Genomic DNA, 24,305 nt, shown 5'->3' with positions numbered 1-24,305 from the left:
ACCCCACTCTTGGTAGTGTGGAAGATTAGTGGAATCTTGGAGTCCGGGGTCCATAGGACACTCAAAGCTGCTACGCAGGTTGATTCTGTGATTAAGAAAGCATAAGATGTATTGGCCTTTATCAATCGTGGGATTGAGTTTAAGAGCCGAGAGGTAATGTTGCAGCTATATAGGACCTAAGTCAGACTACACTTGGAGTACTGTGCTCAGTTATGGTCGCCAGACTACAGGAAGGCGTAAAAACCATAGAAAGGTTGCAGAGGAGATTTACAAGGATGTTGGCTGGATTGGGGAGCATGCCTTATGAAAATAGGTTGAGTGAACTCGGCCTTTTCTCCTTGAAGCGATGGAGAATGAGAGGTGACCTGAGAGATGTGTAGAAGATAATGAGAGGTCAGGTCTCTCGTCTGAGTTCTACTGGTACCACGTTACTACTTGTGGCATGATCGGTTTGTCGGCGACTGAACCGGCTCCCCGACCCTGCAGGACGAAAAACAAGAGCTGCTAAAGGGCGGGTGAACCCTCTTGTAGGGTCAACGGCCATCTAGTTAACACGTTCCGTGAAGCACGAATGCCTGGTCTGGCCATTGACTGCAACAGAACTTCCCGCAGCCGTCCTGGACACAACCTGGCTGCTGGATCCGGGAGGGGATGTCGAGAGGGTGGGTCTGGACCTGTGCAATTCCCTACTCACCTAAAATCCACTCAAGCACACACCGTTCCTTTCTGAGCAGTTGGGTATCGTCAACACACTCAAGTCCTGTAGCGACAGACAAGTGGTGAAGCGGTAGAGCCTTAGTCACAAGTCTGCATTCAGGCGGCAGGGGAACAGTGGTCCACATGGAATACAGAGCGGAGATCCGGTGAGGCAGCACCCTCAGAGTCTGAGCAGCCCTGCTATGGAGGCACTGCGCACCCTACAATTAGGGAAGGGCCTAGAAAAGGTGACTCAAACAAAGCCCGCTCACACCAACTTGGCCAGTCTGCCGCGGCTGGCGGGTCATCCAGCTGGAGCGGTAAGAATCTGATAATTGCCTCATGGAACATACATGCTAACTCTTCAGGCTCTTCAGGAGATCCGACTCGCTGGAGAAGGCGCATTTTGTGAAGAGAAAGGAGGGTACACATTCTTCTCGTCTGGCAAGCCCGAATAAGAACGATGAGAATGCGGTGTGTGCTTGGCTATCAAGAACTGCCCCGCAGCAAAGCTACCAACCCTGCCTGTTGCTGTAAATGACCGAATCCAGAGATTGCGTACTCCTCTGCAAGGAAAGCACCACTTTCCCATAGTCAACGTTTACCCCCAACTCTGACTAATCCCAGTGAAGTCAAGGAGGCATTCTACAGTGAGCTGAAAACCACAATTAGCAGCGTTAAGCTGCTGTTGCTGGGAGACTTTACTGCTCGGGGTGGCAAGGAAACCACTGTGTGGCCTGGTATGTTGAACACCAAGGGGTTGGTAACAGTAACGGTAACGGTCTACTGCTCCTCTTGATGTGCACAGAATTCAAACTGTGCATTACTAACACACTGTTCAGATTGTCAGACAAGCTCAAATGCATCCACGATCTAAAAGCTGCCTTGTGCAGGAAGGCACAGAGTCGACTGTACTTCCTTAGAAGGTTGGCGTCATTCAATGTCTGTAGTGAGATGCTGAAGATGTTCTATAGGTCAGTTGTGGAGAGCACCCTCTTCTTTGTGGTGGCGTGTTGGGGAGGAAGCATTAAGAAGAGGGACGCCTCACGTCTTAATAAGCTGGTAAGGAAGGCGGGCTCTGTCGTGGGCAAAGTACTGGAGGGTTTAACATCGGTAGCTGAGCGAAGGGCGCTGAGTAGGCTACGGTCAATTATGGAAAACCCTGAACATCCTCTACATAGCACCATCCAGAGACAGAGAAGCAGTTTCAGCGACAGGTTACTATCGATGCAATGCTCCTCAGACAGGATGAAGAGGTCAATACTCCCCAATGCCATTAGGCTTTACAATTCTACCGCCAGGACTTAAGAACTTTTTAAAAGCTATTATTAATGCTTTTTGAGATAGTGATTTAGATGCATATCATATTTTTTTTTACTGAGTTAAGTATTGTATGTAATTAGTTTTGCTACAACAAGTGTATGGGACATTGGAAAAAAAGTTGAATCCCCATGGGATGAATAAAGTATCTATCTATCTATCTATCTATCTATCTATCTATCTATCTATCTATCTATCTATCTATCTATCTATCTATCTATCTATCTATCTCATTAACTATGTCATCACCCGACATCGAGACATCTCTGGTGTTCGTAGCAACAGAGTTAAGCGTGGAGCTAACTGCTCAAATGATCATCAGATACTGTGATCGGATCTACGTCTACCGATCAAAACTCCACACAGACTGGAAGTTGCTGCCGAACCAAACACAAAGCTGAACACCACCAAATTTAAACAGCGTGAGTGTGCTGATGCACTGAAATCCTCTCTGGAAACTGTTTAAGCAGATTAGTTGAGAATCCACCGGGCGATATTATTGAGCCTTCAAAGAAACGGTCTACAGCGCTGCCCAGCACACCTTGGGGAAAGTCAAGCGCAAGCATCAGGACTGGTTTGATGAGAGCAACCAATCTGTACAAGACCTTCTTAGAGCTAAGGTAGCTGCACACCAGGCTCTTCTTCGACACCCAAACTCAAGTTTTTGAGTGAAAAATCAACTTTGCAGAGGCAGCTCAGAGCTGTGAAATACCAGTAGTGGGCGAACAAGGACAAGGAGTTACAAGCCTTCGCTGACTGTAATGACTCAAGAAGCTTCTGTCAAGCAATCAAGGTTGTGTATGGTCTAACAAATCAGGGCACTGCACAACTCCTGAGCAAGGACAGTACATCCTTCTTCACTGAGAAAGAACAGACGAGCTGCTAAACAGACCAGGAACCATCACCGATGAAGCACTGGGCAGAGTACACTCTCGACCCATACTGTTCGAGCTAGATGCTCCCCCTACTCTTCACGAGGCTATCAAAGCCATCAAACAGCTAAAACCCAACAAAGCACCAGGTTCTGACGGTATCGCAGCCGAGATGTACCAGTATGGTGGTAACACGCTGACATCATGCCTGCACCAGTTGTTCACAAAGCTGTGGGGAGCTGCAGAATTACCACAAGACTTAAAAGACGCATCAGTCGTGACCATCTACAAGAACAAAGTAGACAAGAGTGACTGCAACAATTACCGTGGCATCCCTCTTCTGTCAGTTGCGGGAAAATTCCACGCGAAGATCATCCTTAGACACTTGGCGTCCAACGTCAGTGACAACATCCTTCCAGAAAGCCAGTGTGGTTTTCAAACAGGCCGCAGTACAGTGGACATGAACTTCTCATTGAGGCAGCTCCAAGAGAAATGTGTTGAGCAGCAGAGAAGTCTTTATGTCACATTTGTTGATCTAACCAAAGCGTTTGACACTGTTGGTAGAGATGGCCTGTGGAAGCTCGTACGAAAATGCGCCCCCCCCCCCCACGGACACCAAACATCATCCGTCAGTTCCACGGAGGCATGGAAGGCCGCATCAACATATGTGGTGAGTTGTCAGACCCATTTCCCATCAGCAACGGCGTAAAACAGGGTTGTGGTTTGGCTCCTACTCTGTTTGGACTATTCTTCGCTGCTGTTCTTCAGGATGCCACATCAGACCTGAAGTCAGGGATCTTCGTACTAACGGTGGCGGGGTCCTCAACCTCGCAAGACTGATAGCAAAATAAAAGTCAAGGACATTGTGGTGCATGAGCTAGAGTTTGCTGCTAACTCTGCACTGGTTGCCCACTCTCTCGAAGACTTACAGGAGATCACCTGTTGCTTTGCCAGTGCAGTCAAATGCTTCGGACTGACAATCAGCCTGAAAGAGACGAAGTTTTGTAACAACCGGCTCCTGGCTCAAGCTACGAAGAACCAACTGTCCTCATTGACGACACTCGTCTCAATGCTGTCAACAAGTTTAACTACCTGGGCAGCATAATAACATCCTCAGCTTCTCTGGATGTAGAGATTGAGTCAAGAACCAGAAAAGCCTGCTTTGCCTTTGGTCAGCTGAAAGATCGAGTTTGGTCACAGAACATCAGGTTGGCCACTAAGTGCAAGGTATACAGGGCCGTTGTCACATCAGCTATACGGATAAGAGACTTGGTGCCCATATCAGAGTCACTTATGCCAGCTTGGCCAAATGGAGCAGCGTCAGCTACATTCTCTGATGAATATCACCTGGCGAGACAAGATCTCCAATACCGTGGTTCTCTCTCGAGCCGGAATACCAGCAGTTTCAACCTTGGTGATGTCAGCCCAACTGCGCTGGGCAGGACATGTTGTCAGAATGCCTGATGGAAGGCTGCCCAAGGACATTTTGTACGGCCAACCGTCCAGTGGTACGCAAAAACGAGGAGTCCAGCGACTACGGCAGAAGGATGTTCTGCACAGGAGCCTCGAGAAAGCTGACATTGTCCCATCAACGTGGGAGGATTTGGCTCGAGATCGCTCACAGTGGAGGGACGCCATCAGAAAAGGTGTGGACGCTGCTGAGAACAAGCTCATAGAGGCAACAGAGGAAAGATATAGGAAGTGCCACAACAGGGCTTCTGCCCCAGCTGCCCCTTCAGGCCTCACCTGCCAAGTATGTGGCAAGCAGTGCCTGTCAAGGGTCAGCCTGTACAGCCACTCCAGGACGCACATATCAAACCACACTAACTGACTGAAAGGAACCATCATCATCCTATGGGCTGGATAGCCAGAGAGAGAGAGAGAGAGACAAGACAATGAGAGGCATTGATCATGTGGATTGTCAGAGCCTTTTCGCCAGGATTGAAATGACTAGTACGAGAGGGTACAGTTTTAAGGTGCTTGGAAGTAGGTAAAGAGGAGATGTCAGGGGTAAGTTTTTTTTACGCAGAGTGGTGAGTGCGTGGAATTGGCGGCAGGCGGCGGTGGTGGAAGCAGAAACGATAGGGTCTTTTAAGAGACTCCTAGATAGCTACATTGAGCTTAGAAAAATAGAGGACAAGGGTAAAGCATAGGTAGGGACACGTTCGGCACAGCTGTGTGGGCCGAAGGGCCTGTATTGTGCTGTAGGTTTTCTATGTTTCTATTTTAGCAACATAAACATTATCTCCCCCTTTCAAATGAAGTTTACAACATCTCTCGTCAAGTTCCACATCGATGACTTTAATCCCCTGTGGAACGCGCCAGTCCCAAATTCGAATCAGCTGATATTTAATGGACCCCACATGCCAGTTGGGGATTTGCTCAATAACAGTTGCTACCAATCTATCCCTTTGACATTTAATTTGTCTTCTCCCAATTTAGCTTTCTGATACCCCATACCGCATAATCTTAGGCATCTCCTTATTGAGAAGAGGAGTTCCCAAAGGCTCAACCACCGAAACTCGAGCATCCTGTAGGCTTACATCCAAATACCAGCGGCAGTATGTCCTCTCCTGTAGTTCACACATTACACACATTTTTCCAACAACACATCCCGCCATCGGAGATTCCTAAAATACACTTGCAGAAAGAAAACACGGGACAGAGTATGTTAGGTCATCAGCAACACAGGGCAAGTTAAAATTACCCACTACAACAAACTTTCTGCTTTGGTACCTTTCCAGAATTTGCTGACATATCAGTTCCTGTATCTGCTGATGACTACTGGAGATGTTTAATAAAAGCCGATAAGTGATTGCATCTGTCTTATTGTTCAGGTCGCCCCATATCGCCTGAATGTTTGCACTCCCCACTATGTCCTCTCTGAGTGTAATTGGAATTCCCCAAATTAGTTAATAAATCTCTCCAACTGTATTAACTCCACTGTCAAATCAGAAATATCACAACTCCGGAATATCGAGCTGACAGCTCTGTCTCTGTCAATCAAGTTTTCATAAAGTCCACAACATCACACTTCAATATGCTGATCCCCTCTCAAGGTCCAACTATGTGACCCACAACACTCTCTCCACTGTCAGGGATGTGCGGGATCTCAGTGTGTCAAGTCATTGTCAGGGGTGTGTGAGGTCTCAGAGTGTGTTAGGATGCTGCAAGGAGTGAGCAGAGTTTCGCAGTGTGTCCGGACCCTGACAGTGGTCTGTGGGCTCTCACAGTGTGTCAGGACCCGGCCAGGGGTGTGTGAGGTCTCACAGTCTGTCAGCACCCTGTCAGGGATGTGTGGGATCTCACAGTGTGTCAAGACCCTGTCAGGGTTGTGTGGAGTCTCACAGAGTGTCGAGACCCTGTCAGGGTTGTGTGGAGTCTCACAGAGTGTCGAGACCCTGTCAGGAGATGTGTAGCATCTCAAAGTGTGCAGGATCCTGCCAGCAGAGGCTGGGACTTCACAGTGTGTCAGAACCTGAAAAAGGAATACAGGGAGTTAGGAAGGAATGAAGGAAGCTGAGAGGCAGGACCACAAGGGTAGTAATCTCCAGATAGCTGCCTGTGCCACTCGACAGTCGGGGCTGGAATACAATGAAGTGGCAGATAAATGTGTGGCTGAGGAATTGGAGCCGGGAGCGGGGATTCATAATTGGGACCACTTCGCGTGCAGGTGGGACCTGTGCAAAAGGATGGGTTGCACTCCAATCGAAGGGGTACTAACATTCTTGCAAGCAGATTTATTCGAGCTGTCGGGAGTGGTTTAACTATGGCAGGGGAATGGGAACCAGTATGATACAGCTGGGGATGAGCCAGCAGGTTGACAAGTAAATGACTGGTGAAAATTCAACATAAGGTATGACAAGCCGATGACTGAGAACAAATACAGACAGAGCAAAGAGTTAAATTGACCCATAGAGGCAAAATTCAAAAGAGCGAAAAATGAAGGACCAAAAGTTCGGATTTAAACGTGGGTAGCATTCAGAATAAGGTGGACGAACTCATTGCGCAATCAGAGATTGGTCGGTATGAGATTGTGGGCATCACTGAGTCGTGGCTGAAAGAAAACTATAGTTGAGAGCATAACATGAAATGATATATGTATCAAAAAGAAAGACAGGAAGGCAAAGGTGATGGTGTGGCTCTGTCGGTAAGAGATGGGATTATATCTTTAGAAAGAAGTGACAAAGGGTCAGAAAATGTTCAATTTGTGTGGATGAAGGAATTGCCATGGTTAAAAAAAAACTTTTTGCGAATCATATATACTCCTTCAAAGAGTAGCAATGTGGGGTTGATTTTGAAAAGGGAGCTGGAAAAGGCATTTATTATGGTAATAGCACAATTGTAATGCGGACTTCAATATGCAAGGACTTTGGGAAACTCAGGCTGGTGCCAGATTGCAAGGGAGGGAATTTGTTGAATGCATATGAGATGGCGTTTTAGATCAGCTTGTGCTTGTGCTATCTAGATTGGATCTTGTGTAATAACCCAGATAGTTGCAAGGGAGCTTAACATAAAGGACATCTTAGGAGGCAGTGATCGTAATATGATTGAATCCATCCTACAATTTGAGAAGAAGAAACATAACACATATGTTTCTGTATAGCAATGGAATAAAGTGAACTACCGCGGCATGGAAGAGCAGATTGCACCGGAGGCTAGGAGGAGGATACTGGCGACAGAACAAAAATGGCTGGAGTTTCTGAGAATACTTCACACGGCACAGGATAGATATGTCACAGAGAGGAATATGTTCTCAAATAACAGGGTGAGGATTCCGTTGCTGACAAAGGAAGTTTAGGACTGCATAAAAGCCAAGGGAAGAAGGCAAAAGAACGAAAATTACAGGTCAGTTAGCATGCTCTCAGTCGTTCTAAAAGTACTGGAGTCTATTATTAATGATCAGGTTTCGAGGTACATGGAGACTAATTATAAAATAAGTCAAAGCCAGCGTGGTTTCTGGCAAGAGAAATCTTGTCTGCAAGTCTGTTAGAGTTAATGGAGGAAGTAACGAGCAGGGAGAACAAAAGAGGGGCAGAGGATGTCATTTACTTGAATTTTCAGAAGGCGTTTGATAAAGTGCCATTAGGCTGATAGGAAGTGTAAGAAAAGAAGGCTGATTAACAAGATAAAACTGGAAGAATGGGCAAAAGGTGTCAGATGGAATACATTACTGGGACATCATTTTTGGTAAAACAAAAAGAACAAAAGTGCGGACTATTATCAAAATTGGGAGAACGTTCAAACATCAGAGGTGCTGAGGGCCTTAGGAGTTCACATGCAAGACTCCCAGAAGGTTAATTAACAAGTTGAGACTGTGATAAAGAAGGCAAATGCAGACACCGTGTTTCATGATCCTGCCAGGTGTTTGCGGGGTCTTCCATCGTGCCGGGACCCGGTCAGGGGTGTCTGAGGTCTCACAGTGTGGCAGGACCCTGTCAGGGGTGTGTGGGGTCTCACAGTGTGTCAGGAACCTGTCAGGGGTGTGTGGGATCACACAGTGTGTCAGGACCCTGTCAGGGGTGTGTGGGTTCTCACTGTATGTCAGGACCCTGTCAGGGGTGTGTGGGTTCTCACATTGTGTCAGGACCCTGTCAGGGGTGTGTGGGATCTCACAGTGTGTCCGGACCCTGTCAGGGGTGTGTGGGGTCTCACAGTGTGTCAGGACCCTGTCAGGGGTGTGTGGGGTCTCACAGTGTGTCAGGACCCTGACAGGGGTGTGTGGGGTCTCACAGTGTGTCCGGTCCCTGTCAGGGGTATGTGGGGTCTCACTGTATGTCAGGACCCTGTCAAGGGTGTGTGGGTTCTCACATTGTGTCAGGACCCGGTCAGGGGTGTCTGAGGTCTCACAGTGTGGCAGGACCCTGTCAGGGGTGTGTGGGATCTCACAGTGTGTCCGGACCCTGTCAGGGGTGTGTGGTGTCTCAGTGTGTCAGGACCCTGTCGGGGGTGTGTGGGGTCTCACAGTGTGTCAGGACCCTGTCAAGGATGTGTGGGGTCTCACAGTGTGTCAGGACCCTGTCAGGGGTGTGTGGTGTCTCACAGGGTGTCAGGACCCTGTCGGGGGTGTGTGGGGTCTCACAGTGTGTTAGGACCCTGTCAGGGGTGTGTGGTGTCTCACAGTGTGTCAGGACCCTGTCGGGGGTGTGTGGGGTCTCAATGTGTCAGAACCCTGCAAAAGGTGTGTGGGTTCTCGCAGTGTGTTAGGAGTCTGTCGGGGCGTGTTGGGGTCTCACAGTCTCTCAGGACCATGTTGAGAGTGTGTGAGCTCTCCATTCAATGTATTCGGGTGAAATGGGGCGCGTAGGAAAACACTAATGGTTTAAATAGTTACTTTAGAGAATGTGACAGTGGTAAAAATGATAGTCTTCAATAATCAGGGAGAACATCTGTATTGTATTCGGAAATGGGTGTGGTAATTTCCCTGCCGTGACTGTTACCTGGGCAAATAGCATGAAGAACAGTGAAGTAGAAGTTTGCAGGAAATTTGTAGAGACTTATTGTAGAATTGCAGAAATTGTAGAGGCATTAACGATGGACTAATCGAGAACGAGAGAGAGAGTGCGAGAGAGAGAGAGAGAGCTTCGCACTGGTCGGGGAGAATAGTTTTTTAAAAGAGCGCATTAGAATAGCGGGTATGACCGCGAGCCCAGTTTCCTGTTCTGGGAGCCAGATGTGGGATGTCCGGGTGACTTCCAGCCTTCCTGATGGCCACATCTGCGCCAGGTGCATTGAGCTGCAGCTCCTTAGAGACCGAGCGAGGGAACTGGAACTGGAGCTCGATGACATTCAGCTTGTTAGAGGGAGTGAGGACGTGATAGACAGGAGCTACAAGCAGGTAGTCACCCCAGGGCCACAGGAGACAGATAAGTGGGTGACCGTCAGGAGAGGAAAGGAAGGGCGTCAGGTAGTGGAGAACATCCCTGTGGATGTCCCCCTTAACAATAACTACTGAATCTTATCTGGGGGAAGCAACAGCGGCCATGCCTCTGGCACTGAGTCCAGCCCTGTGTCTCAGAAGGGTAGAGAACAGAAGAGGAGGGCAATGGTAAGAGGGAAATCTACAGTTAGAGGGACAGAGAGGAGATTCTGTGGTCGCAGGACACAAAACAGGATGGTAGTTTTCCTCCCAGGTGCCAGGGTTCCTGTGTTTCTGAGCGTGTCCACAATATTCTGAAATAGGAGGGTGAACAGCTGGAGGTGTATATATTGGTACCAATGACATAGGTAGAAAAAAACTGCAGAGGTCCTGAAAGCAGAATAGAGTGGGTTAGGAAGGAAGCTAAGAAGCAGGACCTCAAAGTCAGTAATCTCGAGACTGCTCTCTGTGCAAACGTGACAGTGAGTATAGAAATAGAATAAGGTTGAGGATAAATGCATGGTTGAAGGATTGGAGCAGGGGACAGGGATTCATATCTTTGGATCATTGGGACCTCTTCTGGGGCAGGAGTGACCTGTACAAAAGAGACGAGTTCCACTTGAATACGAGGAGGACTAATATCCCGGCGGGGAGGTGTGCTACTTCTGTTGGGGACGGTTTAAATTAGATTTACAGGGCGGAGGGAATCGAAGTGAAGCGGCAAAGGGTGGGGTAGTTGGAGTACAAGTTGAGGCAGTTTGTAGGGAGTTTGTGAGGAAGGATAGACAGACGTTAGGGCAAAGATGCATTCAGCATAGAATAATCCATGGAAATATGACGTTATGGCCATTACAGAGACTTGAATGTCTCAGAAGCAGGAATGCTGAATGTGCCAGGCTTTAGATGTTTCAAAAAGAACAGAGAGGGAGGCAAAAGCGGTGGGGGTATGGAATTGCGAATTAGGGATAGTGTCACTGCTGCAGAAAAGGACGACGTCCTGGAGGGATGGTCAACCTTGTCAGAGTGGATGGAAGTCAGAAACAGGAAAGGGCAACAACTCTACTATCCCAATTGTAACTTGGGATATCGTGGAACACACAGGGAGGCAGATTCTGGAACGGTGCAATAATGATATGACGGTTGTGATGGGAAATTTTAACTTTCCTAATAGTGATTCACATCTCTTTAACGCAAGGGGTTTAGATGGGGTGGCGTTCCTTCGGTGTGTTCAGGAAGGTTTCCTGACACAATATGTAGATAGGCCTACAAGAGGAGAGTATGTAGTTGATTTGGTGTTGCAAAATGAACCCGGTCAGGTGTCAGATCTCTCGGTGGAAAGGCCTTTTAGAGGTAGTGAGCACGGCTCTATCTCCTTCACCAGAGCGCTGGAGAGGGATAGAAGGAGACAATTTGGGAAAACATTTAATTGGCGCAGAGGGAAATATGATGCTATCAGTTAGGAACTTGACAGCATAAATTGGGAGCAAATGTTCTCAGGGAAATGTTCGGCAGAAATGTGACACATCTTCAGGGGACATTTGCATGGAATTCTGCATAGGTATGTTCCATTGAAGCAGGGAAAAGATGGTAGATTTAAAGAACCATGATGTACAAAGTATATAGAAAATCTATTTAGGGAGAAAAGAAAAGCTTACGAAAAGTTCAATAAACTAGGCACCGGTAGAGCTCTAGAAAATTACATGTTGCTAGGAAGCAGCTTAAGAATGGAATTTTGAGAGCCAGAAGGGCCCACGAGCAGGCCTTGGTGAGCAGGATTAAGGGAAACCCAAAGGCATTCTACAAGCATGTGAAGAGCAAGAGGATCATCCGTGTGAGAATGGGACTAATCAAGTACGATAGTGGAAACGCGTGCATGGAGTCGAAAGAGGTAGCGGAAATACAGTGCTTCAGTATTCACCAGGGAGAATTACCTTGGCAACTGTGGGGATGACTTACAGTAGACTGAAATGTTTGAGCATATAGATATCAAGGAAAAGGATATGCTGGAGCTTTGAAAATCATTCAGTTAGATAGGTCACCGGGACCGGATGAGATATACCCCCAGGTTGATGTGGAAAGTGAGGGAGGAGATTGCTGAGCCTCTGGTAATGATGTTTGCATCATCAATATAGACTACAGAAGTACCGGAGAATTGGATGGTTGCAAATGTTGTTCACTTGTTCAAGAAAGAGTGTAGAGATTACCAAGGAAATTATAGACCTGTGAGTCTGATATCAGTGGTGGGCCAGTTGTTGGAGAAGATTCCGAGAGGCAGGATCTACGAGCATTTTGAGAGACATAATCGAATTAATGATATCCAGTATGGCTTTGTCAAGGGCATGTCGTGATTTACGAACCTGCTCGAATTACTTGAGGATGTAACAAAACATATTAATGAAGGTAGAACAATGGATGAAGTGTACATGGATTTCAGTAAAGCATTTGATAAGGTCCCCATGCAAGGGTTCGCGATTCAGGAAATAATGAGGCATAGGATCCAAGGAGACCTTGCTTTGTGGATCCAGAATTGGCTTGCCCACTGAAGGCAAAGGGTGGTCGTAGGTATTTCGTATTCTGCATGGAGGTTGGTGACCAGTGGTGCTCCACAGAAAACCGTTCTTGCCCCCATCCCTGTGATTATATAATGACCGGCCTGAAGAAGTAGAAGGATGGGTGATTTTGTGGATAGTCTGGTGGGTTGTCAGAAGTCACAGCGGGGCATTGATAGGATGCAGAACTGGGCTGAGAAGTGACAGGTGGACTTCAACCCAGATAAGCGTGAAGTGATTCATATTGGTAGGGCCAATTTGAAGACAGAATATAATATAAATGTCAAGACTCATGGCAGTGTGGAGGATCTGAGAGATCTTGGGGTCCCTGTCAATAGGATACTCAAAGCTGCTGCGCAGGTTGACAGTGTTGTTAAGAAGGCGTATGGTGTGCTGGCATTCGTTAATCGTGGGATTGAGTTCAAGGGCCATGCGGCAATGTAACAGCTATATAAGAGGTTGGTCAGACACCACGGAGTACTGTGTTCAGTTTTGGTCACCTCACTACAGGAAGGATGTGGATACACTAGAGAGTGCAGAGGAGATTGACAAAGATGTTGCCTGGAATGGAAGGCGGACCTTATGAGAGTAGGTTGCGTGTACTTGGCCTTTTCTCCTTGGAGCGATGGAGGATGAGAGGTGACCTGATGGAGTTGTATAAGATGATAAGGGTCATTGATCGTGTGGATAGCCAGAGACTTTTTCTCCAGGCTGAAATGGCTAACATGAAGGGCATATTTTTAAGTTGCTTGGAAATAGGTATCGAGAGGATGCCAGGGGTAAGTTTTTTTTACGAAGATAGTGTTGGGTGTGTGGAATGCATTGCCAGTGGCGGTGAGGGAAGAGGATACAATGGGGTCTTTTAAGAACCTCATGGATAGGCACAAGAAGCTTAGAAAAATAGAGGTCTGGGGAAATTCTCGGCAATTTCTAGAGTAGGTTACACAGTCACCACAACACTATGGGCCAAATTTCTATGTTCTGTGTTCTATATACCATATCCATGGTGCAGAGAAACTGAAGGCTTTATTGTCAGAATGTGGACTAGAAAAACACTAACAGAGGTGACAGAGGCGGGAGCAGATTGTAAACTGCCCGAATCATCGATCTCTACAGTCATACGTATATTAACATCTTTGGAATTTGAACTTGGCAATGAAGGAGACTGACCCAGTGTTCTGATCGAGATTCCTTACGTTTCTGTTCAAGAGCTTCAAATATTCAAAGTAAACACGGGCTACTGCAAGATTAGTAACTTTTGCAATATCTGTCTCTCCTTTGCCCTCTCCTCGTAAATGTGCGGTTGAGTGATTCATCTCAGTCTGCGATTATGAAGCCTTAAAATCTCTTGCGCCCATGGACTGCCCCTGGCTCCATTTTCACACGCACAATGCGCTTACGGATGTAGTGAGCTTCTGATTCAGCCGATCACAATGTAACTAATTGCAATATTATTTATAGATATTTTCAGTCCTTTGCACCTTCCTTGCCGCGGTCCTACAACTATCAGTTTCCCTGTCCTGATTCCCATCTCTCACCCTTCCACAGTCTCCATCACACAACACCGCCACACATCAATTTCAGCTTCTGTGGGCTGAGCTGAATATTTTGTCCCCCATCTCAGACACTAACACTGTCACCTGATGGACTCCCCAGGATTATTGAGTTGGAACTTACACTGGATAACTGCAGCAGTGTTTGCACTGAGGGAGTGCAGATGTGAACAGAGTCAGTTCCATATGCTGCTTTGGGGTTGAGCAGACCAGTTTGGGATGATAACAGCTTTACTCATTAAATGGATGTTGTCATTGTTTTCTTTGTGAAGAGAACTTCAATGGACTCCCAATTCTAAAAATGACTTGAAGGGTCTGAGGGAATTTTAAAAAACAAGTAATTTAGGATGAGAGCTGTTCCGGTGTTCGGGTGGCTGTAGGGGAATGGTTTCACCTTTCGCAATAAAAAAAGAAGGAAAATCTGATTTTCACTCTTCCAGTTCGTCCTCTTCTCCACTCTGAAACCGGTGGAGGGACCTGTCGTTCCAGGAACCTGAGAGGTATGTTCCCTTTCAGCAAACACCCCAACTTTCAGTGCTGCACTTAATAATGTCACAAGATCATAAGATCTCAATGTAGGAGCAGAAGTAGGCCATTCGGTCCATCGGGTTTACTCTGCCATTCAAGCATAGGCTGATTCAGTCATCGCCACTCCCCTGCCTTCACCCCATACCCATTGATGCCCTAGCTAAGTAAGAACCTATCTATCTCTGCCTTAAATACACCCAATGACGTGCCCTCCACAGCCGCTCGTGGCAACAAATTCCACAGATTGACCACCCTCTGACTGAAGTAATTTCTCCGCATCTCAGTTCTAAAAGGACGTCTTCCAATCCTGAAGCTGTGCCCTCTTGTCCTAGAATTCCCTACCATAGAACATAGAATATCACAGCACAGTAAAGGCCCTCAGCCCACAATGTTTTGCCGACACTTAAACCCTGCCGCCCGTATAATTCCCCACCTTAACTTCCTCCATATACCTGTTTAACAGTGTTTTAAACTTTACTAGTGTATCTGCCTCCACCATTGACTCAGGCAGTGCATTCCACGCACAAACCACTCTCTGAATGAAAAATCTTCCTCTAATATCCCGCTTGATCTTCTCACCCCTTATCTTGTTTTGAGAACTGGTGCCCTGGGGAAGAGGCGCTGGCTGTCCACTCTATCTATTCCTCTTAATATCTTTTATACCTCCATCATGTTTCCTCTCATCCTCCTTCTCTCCGAAGAGTAAAGCCCTAGCTCCCTTACTTTCTGATCATAATACATACTCCCTAAACCAGGCAGCATCCTGGTAACTCTCCTCTGTACCCTTTCCAATGCTTCCAAATCCTTCCTATAGTGAGGCGACCAGAACTGGACACAATACTCCAAGTGTGGCCTACGCAGAGTTTTATAGAGCTGCATCATTACCTCGCGGTTCTTAAACCCTATCTCTCGACGTATGAATGCTAACACCCAATAAGCTTTCTTAACTACCCTATTTACGTCTGAGGCAACTTTCAGGGATCTGTGGACATGATCCTGATCCTCTGCTCCTCCACACTACCAAGTATCCTGGCATTTACTTTGCACTCTGCATTGGAGTTTCTCCTTCCAAAGTGTACCATCTCACACTTCTCCGGGTTGAACTCCATCTGCCACTTCTGCATCCTATCAATGTCTCTCTGCAATCTTCGACAATCCTCTACAGTATCCATGACACCACCAACCTGTGCGTCGTCTGCAAACTTGCCAACCCACCCTTCTAACCCCACATCCAGGTCCTTAATAAAAATCACGAAAAGTAGAGGTCCCAGAACAGATTTTTCTGGGGCACCACTAGCAAAAAACCTCCAATCCGAATGTACTCCCTCCACCACAACTCTCTGCTTTCTGCAGGCAAGTTAATTCTAAATCCACCTGTCCAAATTTCGCTGGATCCCATGCCTTCTAATTTTCTGAATAAGCCTACCATGTGGTACCTTGTCAAATGCCTTACTAAGATCCATGTATATCGCATCCACTGCACTACCATCATCTATGTGCCTGGTCACCTCCTCAAAGAACTCTATCAGGCTTGTTAGACACGATCTGCACTTCAGAAAGCCATGCTGACTGTCCCTGATCAAACCATGATTCTCCAAATGCCCGTAGATCCTATCGCTAAGAATCTTTTCCAACAGCTTTCCCACCACAGACGTAAAGCTCACTGGTCTATAATTATCCAGACTATCCCTACTACATTTTTTGAACACGGGGTCAACATTCGCCTCCCTCCAATCCTCCAGTACCAATGCAGTGGACAACGAGGACGCAAAAATCCTAGCCAGATCTCCTCAGCCCCATCTTAAGCTCCTTTCTTGCTACCCTATATTCCTCAATAGACCCATCTGATCCTTGCTTTCTAACCCTCATGTCTGCTGCCTTCTTCCACCTGACTAGATTTTCCACCTCACTTGTCTGCCATGGTTCCGTCAGCCTTCCATTCTTCATCTTCCTTACCGGAACAAATTTATCCCTGACATCCTGCAAGAGATCCCCAAACACCGACCACATGCCCATAGTACATTTCCTTGCAAAAAACATTATCCCAAATCACGCCCGCAAGTTCTAGCCTTATAGCCTCATAATTTGCCCTTCCCTAATTAAACTTTTTCCTGTCCTCTCAGTTTGTATCCTTTCCCATGATAAAGCTAAAGGCCAGGGATCGGTGATCACTGTCCCCGAGATGCTTACCCATTGTGAAATCTGTGACTTGACTTGGTTCGTTGCCTAATACTAGATCTAGTACGGCATTCCCCCCAGTCGGCCTGTCAACATACTGTGACAATTTAGCCCTTCTACCTTACTGCCTTTACACCATTTATTCTGCTTCACTTTCTTCAAAGCCTCTTTATATGTTAGATCTAGCATTACCCCATGCACTATACTTGCAGCTCTCGCATGACGTTTATCCTCCTCCACCTCACTATCTGCTCTAACACTCCGGTTCTCCTTCCCCTGCAATCTAGTTTAATCCTCCCGGAGCAGCTCTAGCAAACCTTCCGGCAAGGATGTCAGTCCCCCTCCAGTTCAGGTGCAACCCGTCCCGTCTGAACAGGTCCCACCTTCCCTGGAACAAGACCCAATTGTTCAGAAACATGAAGCCCTCCCTCCTGCACCAACTGCTTAGCCACGTATTTAGCTGCATTATCTTCCTATTTCTTGCCTCACTAGCACGTTGCACGGGGAGCAATCCTGAGATTGCAACCCTGGAGGTCCTGTCCAAATTTTCAACTAACTCCCTAAACTCTCTTTGCAGGACCTCCTCCTTCTTCCTATCTATGTCATTGGTCTCTACACGGACCACGACATCAGGGAGGCAACAGACCATCCAGGATTCTCGATCTCTCCTACAGAACTTCTTACCTGTCCACCTAACTATCGAATCCTTTATCATTACAGTTCTCCTCTTTTCCCTCCTTCCCTTCCAAGCTGACGTCCAGTCTTGGTGCCAGAAAAGTGACCACTGCAACTTGTCCCTGGTAGGTCGTCCCCAACAACAGTATCCAAAACGGTATACTTATTATTGATGGGCTCTGCTCATTCTGTCTATTCCCCTTCCCTCTCATGACAGTCACCCAGCTACCTGTCAACTGACTCTTAGCGGTGACTATCTCCCTGTAACTACTGTTTATTTCTGCCTCTGCCTCACGAATGATCCAAAGTTCATCCAGCTCCAGCTCCAGATCTCTAACACGGTTTGTCAGAAGCTGCAGCTGGATGCACCTTTTACAGGTGTCGTCATCAGGGACAATTGCGTTCGCCCTGACTTCCCACAGACTGCAAACGGAGCACGTAACTGCCCTAACTGCTGCCCCCATTACCTACTTATACGTTAGCTAGATTAATTAAAGGAGTTCATCCGACCTTACCTCGCTGGGAGAAAGCTCGTCCTCAGCCTCTGCTCGCCGAAGCCCTTCGAGCCAAGGCCTTCCTACTCGGTCTACCATTACTCCGTCGCTCGCTCCTACGACGCCCGCTCCGATAATCTGCTCACTTTTTAAACTCTCCCTCGCTTCTCACAGGCCGACCTTCACTCGCTTGTGCAATCCTGCCCCGTTCAAACTTTGCCATATGTAATCTGTTCAGGCCTTTTAACATTCAGAATGTTTCTGTGAGATCCCCCTCATTCTCCTGAACTCCAGGAAATACAGCCCAAGAGCTGCCAGACAATCCTCATAAGGTAACAGTTTCATTCCTGGAATCTCGTGAATCTTCTCTGAACCCTCTCCAATATCACTATATCCTTTTTAAAATAAGGAGCATAAAACTGCACACAATACTCCAAGTGTTGTCTGGCTAGTGTCTCCACATCGCATCCCTCCTCTTATATTCTATTCCCCTAGAGATGAATGCAAATATTACATCCGTCTTCTTCACAACCATCTCAACCTGGAGGATAACCTTTAGGTATCTTGCACAGGGACTCCCAAGTCCGTTTACATCTCTGCATGTTGAATTCTCTCCCCATCTAAATAATAGTCTGTCGTTTATTTCTTCCACCAAAGTGCATGACCATACACTTTTCAACATTGTATTTCACTGGCCACTTCTTTGCCCATTCCTCTAAACTATCTAAGTCTCTCTGCAGGTTATCTGCTTCCTCAACATTACCCGCTACTCCACCCATCTTTGTATCATCGGCAAATTTAGCCACAAATCCATTGATTCCGTAGTCCAAATCGTTGACATAAATCGTAAAAAGCAGCGGTCCCAACACCGACCACTGTGGAACTCCACTGGCAACCGGCAGCCAGCCAGAACGGGATGCATTTATTCCTACTCTCTGTTTTCTGCTGACCAGCCAATGCTCCACCCACACTAGTAACTTCCCTGTAATTCCATGGGCTCTTATCTTGCTATGCAGCCTCATGTGCGGCACCTTGTCAAAGGGCTTCTGGAAATCCAAGTACATTACTTCTACTGCATCTCCTTTGTCCATCCAGCTTGTGCTTTCCTTGAAGAATCGCAGTAGGTTTGTTAGGCAGGATTCTCCTTTCTGGAAACCATGCTGGCTTTGGTCTATCTTGTCACGTGTTTCCAGGTCCTCCATAATCCCATCCCTAACAATCGATTCCAACAACTTCCCAACCACTGATGTCAGGCTAACTGGTCTATAGTTTTCTTTCTGCTGCCTCCCACCCTTCTTAAATAGTGGAGTAACATTTGCAATTTTCCAGTCATCCGGTACAATGCCAGAATCTATTATTCTTGAAAGATCATCGTTAATGACTCTGTAATCTCTCCAATTTCAGAACCCGATGGTGCATTCCATTATGTCCAGGAGATTTATCCACCCTCCACGTCCTGTGAAAACCAACCTTCCAGCAAACATTTTCCATGCGTCTCACTGTGTCACATTGCCAACATTTACCTGGTTAAATCGACGTGGCTCAACAACGACATGGCCCTACACAATATCAATTTTTGGTGGAAACAGCGGTTTCTTCACTTACCTTTCAGCTCATTGGGAATCTCAGTTACGGGTCGATGGACTGGAACACAACCTGTTCAGATTTAAATAATTTGAGGAATTGAAATACGTGAAATTATTAAATATGTTGAGCTTGAATTCTAAATTAGATTCATCTCTGATATTATCTCACCATGTTCCTGAATTTCTTTCAGTATTTTGTCCAACTTTGGGACACCAATCCGCATTTTCACAAAGGTTTCCCACATCACCCTGGGGGCGCGGGAGCCTTTCTCCATCAACAGGCTCAGGAGGAGTTTAGAACTGTCCGCCCGCTCTCCCTTATCAGCGAGATCAGAGATTTTCTGTGAAGAGTAACAGTGAACTTATTGGGGACAGACAGATTCACACAGAGAATGAGAAGTAAATGATGTGCTCTGTAACGGGATCACACTGAGCAGTCACCCGGACGGGTGCTGATCCTGTCTGGACATGGACTGTACATTCTGAGTGCAGAGCACACGGAGGGACATTCACCGTGAACCTGGTCCACCAGTCAATGAGATCCTGGCTGGTCTGTGACCGCTTCATTGACGTGGCTCCAAATCCATAAATAATTCCTCACCGGATTTGACGGTGTAAAACAGAAGTCAGAAAATAACGATCACAGATGAACAAAGAAGTCAGGAGGGTTTTTATAACAGAGTGAGCAGTCTCGGAGAAGTTGCAGAAAAGATGATGTGATTCATCTCCTCAGTCCGCCAGTGTCCAACATGACAGCGGATTACCGGCTGACACCTGATGCCTTCCCTTTGCCTTTTCCAGTGGAGGTTTATTCAGTGATTATACATTACAACATGGCAGTATTCCCCGATTCACACTGTTTACCGTTACAGATTGTAAGGGAATCACGTCAACCCAGAACAGAACACACTCGAGCACCTGTGGCATCTGCAGATGATGTCCCGGTTCTCACTGACATCCTGCCGTCACGCTGCACGATCTTCCCAAACCCAAACTTCCCGTCATATTTCCATTTAATACTATAAACCCACACAACTGTCACCTGCTCAATTCAGTCTGAACACTAAGCAGCCAGCCACCAGTCCGCAGGGTCTTTTCACATCTTTCTATCACTGGTTCAGATTCACATATTTGTGATTGTATGTACAGTATTTATTTCCCAGTTGTTAATTTATCTAATCTAATATCCGATGAGTGAGAGCTCCGACACCCATCAGTCCTGTGATGTGTGAAAATTCAAACCCATTCTCCCTCCCTCTCACCCGATGTTCCTCTCCGCTGAACTGATTCTCGGCCGTTAACGCCAGGCTCACTCCGTGCACCCCTCCTTCCATCGCCTGCTCCAGCCTGTCCCGGTAGAAATCCGTCAACTGCAGCAGCTGGAAATCATTCCAGCTCGCCAGGATCTCGGTGATCACTGAGCTCGGATCTGAAGGGAAAATTAAATAAATTACTGACTCCATATTGGGTAGTAACTTTCTCTCTAGAAGCTAAAGATCACCAAACACATTCCGATATATATATCTGTAACAAAAAAAATAACAACAGAGTCAAATATATATATTTATATAGTGGGGGTGGAAGGAACGAGCTCGGCCCGGGGGTAGGGGACGCCAATTGTGGGGGGGGGGGGGGTGGAGGCGGGCGGTGAGGTCGTTCTAGGTCCATCTGTTGAAGGCTTCTCTTACTTGTCCCTGGGAATATACCTCCCTGTTTTGAAATGACTATGCTTATTCCTGAGAATATAGTAACCCATCACCATGACTCTTCTGGTACTGCCCATTACCACCGCTTTTGTCTGGGTTACAGTCTGCCTCCCTGTTCAACCCCTTCCTCAGAAAATCTTTGGAATATCTCATAAAATGCTGGAGGTACTCAGAAGCTCAGGCAGCATCCATGGAGGAGAATTATCTATGAACGTTTCAGTCCAATGCCCTTCATCGGACCTGAAATGAGGGGACAGAAATTCTAGATATTGCCACATAACTTTCTATTCCCTTGGTTCTAATCCAAAACATCAAATGCCTATTCGTCTCCATGGATGCTGCCTGACCTGCTGAGTTCTGCCAATGTTTTGTGTGTCTTTGTGTTGCCCAAAACTTTCAGCATCTGCAGAATGTCTTGTCTTCTGGAGTAACTCGCTATTTTAATGTGCATCACAATCTGTTAGAGGAGCAGGAGCAGACGGTAAATGTACTCCTTCCACGTGTGACTGTGTTTCCCCCAGAGATGTTAACACTCTGTCTCATCTCTCTGCTTAGTTTTCAAAGTTATTTTGTGAATTGCCGATAATGAATTAAACCCAGGCACAGAATCAGCAGAGTATTTATAAATTAAAATAATTCGCCAACATACCCGTGTCCTTTCCCGATGTTGACGTCATTGGAACTCCTCCACTGCTCGCACCTTGACCCATTCTGAGGACAGTTGTGATCAGTTTTTGCTGCTCTGTAACAAAAAATTATATAAAATAACAGGAGGGCCAAACATTAGCTGGCAAAAACCCCTTAAAATAAATAAAGCAAAATACTGGAATTGTTCAACACAACAGTCAGTATGTTAATATTTCAGCTGGGAGACACTGTATCAGAGCTGAGCCTGTATTGTAGGAGCCATGAATCTGTTATCTATCAGCATTGTATTCTGCGTTGCTTAATCATGATGTTTATATGGTGAATAGTCATATCAGAAACCCTACAGCACAATACAGGTCGTTTGGCACAGAATGCTGTGCCATACATGTATTTACTTTAGAAATTACATGGTGTTACCCATAGCTCTCTATAACTCTAAGTTCCATGTTCCTATCCAGGAGACTCTTAAAAGACCCTATTGTATCCGCCTCCACCACCGTCGCTCGTAGCCTATTCCACACACTCACCACTTTCCGTAAAAAAAAACTTACCGCTGACATCTGCACTGTACGTACATCCAAGCACCGCAAAAACTGTGCCCTATCGTGCTAGTCATTTGAGCCCTGGGAAAAAAAAGCCTCTGACTATCCACACGATTGTTAAATCTCTATCAGACCTTATTAATTCCTTATTAATGGAAAAAAAGATAGGAAGTGATTTGAAAGTCGGAGGGGGAGGTGGAGACCCGAAATCATAGGAGAAGACATGAAGGGATGAAGCTAAGAGTTGGGAAGTTGATTGGCAAAAGGGATACAAGGCTGGAAGAGGGGGACTATCATAGGACAGAAGGCCTTGGAACAAAAAAAGGTGGAGGGGAGCACCTTTTTTCGGTTAGTCCTGATGAAGAGTCTCGGCCCGAAGCGTCGACAGTGCTTTTCCCTGTAGATGCTGCCCGGCCTGCTGTATTCCACCAGCATTTTGTGTGTGCTGTTTGAATTTCCAGCATCTGGATATTTTCTCGTGTTCGATGATGTTAAACCTGTTTTTGATTCTGAAAAGTCTTATCTGACTGTTGTGTAATTTTAATGTCCTTTAATCCTCTTCCTCATACTGTGGTAGGCAGTGTTACATAATCTATTCTCCGTTGTTCCTTAAATCCGTTCCTACCCTAAGATTATCCTTTGTGTTCTTCTGTGAGTACATTGTGTTTGTCTAAGTAAGTGGTTATTAGATTAGACATACACGATGTTACAATTCTAAAATTGCCTCAGTATGATTAAGAGCCAATAGTAACATAGTATGTGACCATTCAATTGTCCTATAAATGCAGAATTAAAGCTGTCCTTTTGGCTGGCGGTACTTACATTCAGCCTTTCTATATCTTCTGCCAGATGGGAGTATGAAAGAGAGAATTTCTGAGGTGGGTTAGGGTTCAGCAGCGAGGCTTTGTGCAGGGAAGTAGTGTTTTGCTAACTAGACGGAGTTCTTTCAGGAGGTCACAAAGGTGATGGATGAAGTGACACATGGATATTTTCTACTTGGATATTGGTCGGGAGTTTGACAAGGTCGGACTTGGGAGTCTCATACAGAAAATTAACATGCTGAGGAACGGCGGTGAATTGCCCTTTTTCGATTCTTAGTTGTCTTTCCCATAGCAGACAGATGGTAACGAGAGGGAAGCTGGATGGTGCTCGTTATCCAGTGATGTTCCACAGGAAACCACACTGGGATCGGCCATCTATACACATCTGTCACTTATCCTAAGACTAGCCTCATAATCTACCAATATTGCTCTGGGAATAACTTTACCAGAAGGACCAATTTGCCAGAAAGCAACCCCTCCCACCCTACCCACTCACATATTTCAATTTAGGATGGGAATACATGTTGGGACTGTCAATGAGAGTCGATTCCCAGAGATACTCTCTCCATCCTAGCGAATACATTTCCCTTAATTCATATCCCAGAAATGCTCTCTTCACCTGGACGGCTGCATTTCCTCAGATACACATCCTTGAAATCCTCGGAAAAGGTAGTACATTTCCTGCAGTGGGATAACGTGTGCCCCACTACATCACATGTACCACACACACATATATCCCCTCTCTCTGACCGATCCTCCAACAATGAATCGCATTTATCCTCCTCCCTGCCACTTTCCATGAACACATCATCCTCATATTTCACTCACTCGCTCCTTGCTGTTGGCTTGACAATTCCGTCTCTAATGAGACAGACGACTCACTTGTGCCGGTTCCAGTGTCCTGATCGGTGTCTCTGACGTCACTGTCTTTGGGCTGACTTTGCTCTCCCTCCTCTGCGGCCGGACCACTTTCCATTGGGACATCGCTCTCAATCTGACCCTGCTTTGGTACCTTGCTTCCGGTGTCCCGATCACCTTCTCCCGGTGAGCGGCCTGGTAAACATCTTCTGAATACTTCACGTAACCGATTTAATATCCCACCTGAAATAAATGACGAATAGCAAGTTATTCTAGAGTGATTTAGAGCCGAGCAAAAGAAGGTTTACAATGGGGGACTACAATAAGAACATGAGGCATAGGAACATATCCCATCGAATCTGCTCCGCCATTCAATCATGCCTAATGCTATTTCTCCTGGTCAACCCGTTTTCTCGGCCT

At 46.4% G+C, this 24,305-nt stretch overlaps 2 protein-coding genes across 2 annotated transcripts in view; both read right to left on the bottom strand.

Annotated features, from left to right (window-relative positions):
- Nucleotides 1–24,305, bottom strand: part of LOC140724415 (NACHT, LRR and PYD domains-containing protein 3-like) — a 130,759-nt gene that overhangs the window by 28,646 nt on the left and 77,808 nt on the right. The window lies entirely within an intron of this gene.
- LOC140724413 (uncharacterized) overlaps nt 1–24,305 on the bottom strand; it is a 32,614-nt gene that overhangs the window by 3,246 nt on the left and 5,063 nt on the right. Inside the window, exons 3-7 of the mRNA XM_073038862.1 lie at nt 23,910–24,128; nt 21,666–21,758; nt 20,573–20,739; nt 19,480–19,651; nt 19,330–19,380 (exon numbers count right to left, since the gene is read on the bottom strand). Of these exons, the coding sequence (XP_072894963.1) occupies nt 19,330–19,380; nt 19,480–19,651; nt 20,573–20,739; nt 21,666–21,758; nt 23,910–24,128 (702 nt within the window). The remainder of the gene's footprint in view (nt 1–19,329; nt 19,381–19,479; nt 19,652–20,572; nt 20,740–21,665; nt 21,759–23,909; nt 24,129–24,305) is intronic.

Source organism: Hemitrygon akajei, unplaced genomic scaffold, assembly GCF_048418815.1.
Source record: "Hemitrygon akajei unplaced genomic scaffold, sHemAka1.3 Scf000208, whole genome shotgun sequence".
Classification (NCBI taxonomy): domain Eukaryota; kingdom Metazoa; phylum Chordata; class Chondrichthyes; order Myliobatiformes; family Dasyatidae; genus Hemitrygon; species Hemitrygon akajei.
The sequence above is the reverse complement of the archived record's forward strand: the minus strand, read 5'-3'. Positions and strand labels throughout refer to the sequence as shown.